The sequence below is a fragment of the Benincasa hispida genome, chromosome 11, assembly GCF_009727055.1.
Source record: "Benincasa hispida cultivar B227 chromosome 11, ASM972705v1, whole genome shotgun sequence".
Classification (NCBI taxonomy): domain Eukaryota; kingdom Viridiplantae; phylum Streptophyta; class Magnoliopsida; order Cucurbitales; family Cucurbitaceae; genus Benincasa; species Benincasa hispida.
In genome coordinates this window covers 83,400,585-83,406,835 of record NC_052359.1, presented here as the reverse complement: position 1 = coordinate 83,406,835, position 6,251 = coordinate 83,400,585, and the positions used below count along the sequence as shown (strand labels likewise).

The 6,251-nt window shown below is 32.5% G+C and overlaps 1 protein-coding gene across 1 annotated transcript; it reads left to right on the top strand.

Moving 5' to 3' along the window:
- Window positions 1-1,149: 1,149 nt before the first annotated feature.
- On the top strand, window positions 1,150-4,143 carry LOC120089747. The gene is made up of 4 exons (XM_039047125.1): window positions 1,150-1,567; window positions 2,524-2,577; window positions 3,529-3,588; window positions 3,679-4,143. The coding sequence occupies exons 1-4, from the start codon at window positions 1,160-1,162 to the stop codon at window positions 3,805-3,807; spliced, it is 651 nt and encodes a 216-aa protein (XP_038903053.1). The 5' UTR covers window positions 1,150-1,159; the 3' UTR covers window positions 3,808-4,143.
- The last annotated feature ends 2,108 nt before the right edge of the window (window positions 4,144-6,251 follow it).

Genomic DNA, 6,251 nt, shown 5'->3' with positions numbered 1-6,251 from the left:
ATCAAATTGTTCAATTTTGAGATTAAATTGTATATAAAATCTTAAATTAAAATTTGGACATATTCCAAATTTTATTCCATTTCTAAATCATCTAAATTTAGACTTTTTATGGTAAAATCTCATATTAAAATTTGACCATATTCCAAAATTTATCCTAAATTCGAGTTAAACTTATATACTAAATTCATAGTTTGACTGACACAAAGATCAAATTCAAGAACAAATATATTTGAATTTCGATTCCAACTTTATAATTTTCGAGATTCATCCACCCATATATGTGCATAAATCTAAAAAATGGGTATTTATTGAATGAGAAATTTTGGATCAATCACATATTGCCACGCCATTTATGACAAAATTTCAAATCATCAAATTTGGGACCAATTAAGAGTTGACATTTGTCTCAAATTGAAGTTGAATACAAATTCCGATGACTCCACGTGGTTTCATAATCACCGTTGAATCAGATAAGACTAATTTGACCCAATTTGATATATTATTTGAGTTAAAGTCCAACTAAACCCAAAAATGGGCTGAATTTGACCCAATATTAAGCCCAAATCCAACTAATTGGGCTAAAGGCAAGATCCATGGACCAACCAAATCCAAGTCCAACTAATCAGACCCAATGGCCAGGCCTATGGACCAACCAAGCCCAAACTCACGAGACTCACTAGAGAACTCTATAATTAGGCCAGACACTTTGACGTCACGCACTTCGCTTCTCCGAGTTAAGCGCATGCATCTAATTGAGAGAGAATTAGGGGATTGCTTCACTTTTTCAGGTTAAGCACACACATCCAATTGAGAGAGAATTAGGGATTAAGTGTTAGAGATCGAACCACAACGCATCGAATCAACATCTACACCCATACAACCTCAAGTTCAATTCCACTAAACAAGTTTTTCCAAAAATCTCGTGTGAACAAAGGTGTTTAGAAAGAAATTTGAATGTTTGGCAACCATTCAAATAGCTTCTCAAGTATTTTTTTTGTTTGATAAAAAATGTTTAAATAAAAATGAATTTTTTTATAAAAAAAAATACTTTTTTTTCAAATCAATCCTAACCCCCCTTGATTATATAATATATATATGGGTAAGAAATACTCATAATGTTATTTAAATAAATAAATAAAAAGAGAGAAATTCAAAAGGGATGAGTGAGTACGGTCTAGGGGATAAGCATGATAGGATAGAATCCCAAAATTTCCAAACACAAAACACACCCAAACCGTCAGAAAAAATGGCTTCAATCTCCTCCACCTTCCCGGCCCTTCACTCCATTTCTCGCCTTGCATTTCCCAATCCATCCCCAATTCCCAGGCCTTCCTTCTCTCTTCCCTCCTCCACTAACTTCACTCTCGCCGCCGCCTCCTCCTTCAGCCATTCGCCGGTTCATGGCCGGAGCCGGGGACGCGGCCTGAAACAACCCAAGGCAGTTGAAGAGGATGCCTCTATTCCTGAGCAAGGAGTTGAAGGCGAACCGCCGTCTCCTTCTCCATCTGACTCGCCGGCAGTCACCGTGCCCGTCTCTCCCTCTGATATTCTCACCATGTTCTTTCAGGTACATAGCCATTTTAGTATATCTGTGTGTTTCGCTGATGACAGCTTGGTGAAATGGGTTTCTGAATTTGGTGAAGAATTCCAGCTATTTTGATTTGGGGACGAGAATTGCAATATGATTTAGACGTTTAAGCTGTTTATTTCTTGCCCTGTACCCAAGTAGTTAGTTTATTTTCATTATTATTCTCTTTTTAAAATTTTAAACTTTGAACTTCAACAAGTGGTCCTCTTCAAAATGTTCCCATAAAATTATCCACAAAATACTCATAATCATGTCAAAGAAATGTCCAATTCCAAACATGGAATTACTAGAACCTAGTGCTCAAACTTAGCAACAAATTGTCAAAATCTTACCAACTATAACCATCCAACACAATTGGGATAACCAATACTTGCAAAGGTAGTCTCGTCCAACTACAAGAATAACCATATATATAATAGGAATGGTGTTAGGGTATTATTAGAGTATTAAAGATATATTAGCGACTAGTTAGGGAGTTTGTTATATTTTGTTGGTTATCAATAGAGGGGCAAAGGACCAAAGAAGATAGACAATATTTTGGTGAGGCAATAGGGTTTGAGAGTGATCTCAGGATTGGGAGGGTCCAAGTACCAACATTAACTTGGTTTATCTTGTAATTCCATAATCATTTAGCTTTCAATATATTTGTGTTCTATCAATATAGTTACAAATCTTTTTTAGAAAAGTGAAACCTTAGCTAATTGAAGGTAGTAAATATACTACTTATTACGTCTATGTTCAAATTAATGAAATCAAGAGTTTTAAGATTTAAATTAACTCACTATAAACACATGGGAAGAAAATTGTACTTTTCCCTGATTCTTAACGTCTTCACTGGTTTTATGAACTATGCGCATTCTAGGGCTCTGTAACCATAATATCTTTGAATTGCTTGGAGGCATCTCTAATGGTTATTTTTTTTTTCATTTCTGAAGGCAGAGGGGACACTAAATGAATCAGCTATTCCTGCTGTAACTGAGGCTTTGGAGGTGCATTGATCTATCATCCTTATGCCCTTTATGTCATGTTTCTTGTTATTCGTAAATCAAATGCCTTTAAGAAGTACATTTTTTTTTTAATTATTATTTTTTTATGATGGATAAGCTGCTTTCTTTCGGTGAAACTCCAACTTTGATAAGACCTGAACTTTCAATCTACAACATGAGGGAAATGGATTAGCCTATAACTGACCCAAGTGGCAAATCCTACCTAAGACTTTGAATAGGAACTCATGGTGCTCGCAATTTCAATAAGACTTCATAATAAGATTTTCCTTCATTTAGCTCTACCAATTTGTTGAAGCATGTTATAGAGCAAGTTTGGGATACAACTTTGGGAGTAGTGCTTATAATTTAAGAACTTTTTCCATACAAGTACTAATTTAGTGCTTTATCCAAAAGCCTGTGTTTTTAAAGTTCAAGGTACGATAAAGCCTATAGTCTATTGGGGCTTAAGCGCAGAGCACAAAAAAAACTGATGAAAAAGTCTGAAGGGCCATGGGCCTTAGGGGCGCCTAATGCACACTTTTTTTTCTGCCCCTCACCTTGCGCCTAGGGACACTTTTTGAAGCACTGCCAAAATTATATGCTAATTTAGTCCGGTGGTAGATGTATAACTACAAATCAATTGGAGACCATTCAAACCCATTTATTCAGCGCATTAAGGTAGATATTGCTATGCTGTGTGTCATGTGTGTATGTTCACTTCTACAGTGAGGTATCAAAAGACTGAAATTTAGTAGAGTGAGCTGGAGTGAAAGGAAGTGTTTAATTAACAACTAAAGTTCTAATTCTTTTGAAGGTCCTGAAGTATGCTAAGAGAGCAAGGATGTATTAGCCCTTGTTTTGTTTTCTCTCCCTTCATTTTGCGACTCAGGGTTTAGATATGATTTGCAGTAAAGTGATGTCTAAAATTGCTTATCTATATGCGTTGTTCTGTAGCAAACTGAGGGTATCACTGGGTTGAAAGTTCAAGTCGTTGAGGGCATTGCATCAGTTGCGGTATGTAAGATCATTAGTTGTAGCAAACAATTTATGTGCATTCTACCAAGTTGCCTAAACGGTTTTTTTTACTCTCTTTTTCTGTTCTAGCTTACAAAACAAACAACAATACAATCTACAGGAGTGGCCTCGAGTTTGATCGAGACCATTCAAGGTGCAGGTTTTAAGTTACAAACGTTGAATTTGAGTTTTGAGGACAAGGAAGAAGCTTTTGTTTAGGTACTCTTGATTATGAAGTGTTAGAATTGGAGAGGGAAAGAGAGATAAGAGAGGGAAGCTTAATTAAGAGCTCCATTGATCATGTCATGGAAGATTGGACTGTGCAGATGATGATAACCTAGCAGGTTTGATGAGATTATTTTTTGCCGTTGCTTGATTTTTGTGTATGAACTCGGGTTGAGGTTTTTTTAATCTTTAGATCATTAGGATAGAGATATGGAATGTCATTAAACCAAAAGGCCATTTGCTTTTGAAACCAATCCTTTTCTTGCATAGAGCATTATAAGTTTGGATGAAAACTTCAAACATTATAAGTCTTCCTGATTGCATAGTTCATGAGTGAAAGTCTTACATAATGAGAAACTTTTACTTTAAAAGTGGTATTTATTTTGTGGGAATCTTGGATGGAACAAAAAAAAGATGGTATATTTACTTTTTGTTTTCTATTTTTAGTCTTTAGAAAACTAAAAAGGGTTCTTTTGTGGTCCGTCCAAGCTAAAAATATTCTACCTTTTTCTTGAGAGGGTCATCTTATAATTTTAATTTCATCGAAGGATTGAATTTAACTGTGGTAAAATTAATGTCCTTAATTAGTATTAGGGGACTATCCTCCGCTTTTTTTTTTTTTAATCCTTTTATTTTGTTTTTTCTAATTACAATAGGGGTAAAAGAATTTGAACCATGAATTGCTTGATCATTAACACATCTTAATGCTAGTTGAGTTATGTTTATATATTTATAACTTTGACTTTGACTTTGACTTTATGGATGGGTAACAATGTTATTCTACTTCGGTGAGTTGGATCATTTTAGTTAGATGAACTCTAAATAATTGTTACAAGGAGATAATTTATGTTTTTTTTTAAAGGAAGATTTAGGGTAATTATTTGACCTAAATTAAAATAATATATTAATTTCATCATTGTCTAAATCCAAGTTGTGGTCGGAAGGATTAAATTTGTAAGATTTAGGTAGATTACTAAGCCACTATTAAAAATGAAATGTGTTTTCTTAAAAGACGACTCAAGCTAAAATTTGATTTGGATAAACTAGGAAATGGAGTGGAAATCTAAAATGGTTATTAATTATTAATTAAAAGTGAAAGTTGGTAGATTTATTAGACACAAAATTAGATGTTTAAGAGTTATCAAATGTGGATAAATTAAGTATAACTTAATTGATATATGATTGTGTTAGTAATCATGAGATTTGTGTTTCAAATTCACTTACTAAAAAAATAGTGATAAAATTAAAGTTCGGAGAAGTGGGAAAAGTTTTCCACAAATTAAACAAGGATGAGCATAGGGAATAATACATTATTTGTCCTCGTTTTCTACCTTGTTTATTTCTATTATTTTTAAATATATATATATAAATATACATACATACAAAGTTATATATATGTTTGAATCACTTCGAAATCATGAATAATTTAATATGCTGAATCATTTCAAACTCATGTATAAATAAATTAATATGTTTAAATCATTTTCAAACTCTTATGTATGTATACTTAATAATTTAATATGAAATTTGTACCTAAAAAAACTTATTATGAAATTTTGTTTTATTTCTTTAAAAAAGTTCAAGAAGTTTTTGAAAAGAATTAATCATCTAAAAGATGATTAATAAGGAATTAATTATTTAAATGAGGCTTCATATCGTAAAATTAACTATTTAATTGATATTTTTTCTTTGAAAATCATTCTATTGCTTTTTTAAAAAATAAAATAAAATAAATGGGGAAATTTTTTTTATGGGAAACCCAAAGTACTGCTCTTTGCAAAATTAAATGAAAAATTTCATGAGAATGAAAAAGAAAATAGGGATAGGAAAGGGGACGTAGGAGCCATCCTCATCCCTGCTTGGGCTCATTGACATCTTTAGACTTGCTATAAAAATTTTAAACTCTAGAAATCAAACCAACATTACTTGAAATTTTAATGACAAACAACAATTTAGCCTAAAAAAAGTTGGATAGAATTTAGATGATTCTATTTTCTATTTTTGTCATTTTAAGATCAACATAAATGAAGGGTATGTAATTTGAACCTTACCTTTTAAAGATCATGCCTAAACAAATTGAGTTATGTTTACATTGAAATTTAGACGAAAATTTGATGAGCGAAAAAAGATGTTAGAACAATCGTGACTTTTCTATACTTGTAATCAAATCAACAGAGTTTTTATTGGATCTTTTCCATTTACGAATCCTTTTTTTTTCTCCTTCATTTATGCATCTATTTGTTACCTTCAACCTCATTATTTGATTCGATTCTCTTTTTAAAAGAAAATTTTGATCTGTCATCCCTTTTTTTTCCCTTAAAAAAAAACTTGGACAAATTTTACTTGAATAGATAGATCTTGCTTGATACTCGTCTTTGACCGAATCTTGGTCCATCAATTTTTTAGTACAAGATCTAATCTTGACACAGATGTTTGAA

Coding starts and splice junctions, on each gene's coding strand:
- LOC120089747 (XM_039047125.1), top strand. CDS start 1,160: ATGAGTGAGTACGGTCTAGGGGATAAGCATGATAGGATAGAATCCCAA. Junction 2,578..3,528: donor CTGTAACTGAGGCTTTGGAG/GTGCATTGATCT, acceptor GTTGTTCTGTAG/CAAACTGAGGGTATCACTGG. Junction 3,589..3,678: donor AGGGCATTGCATCAGTTGCG/GTATGTAAGATC, acceptor TTTCTGTTCTAG/CTTACAAAACAAACAACAAT.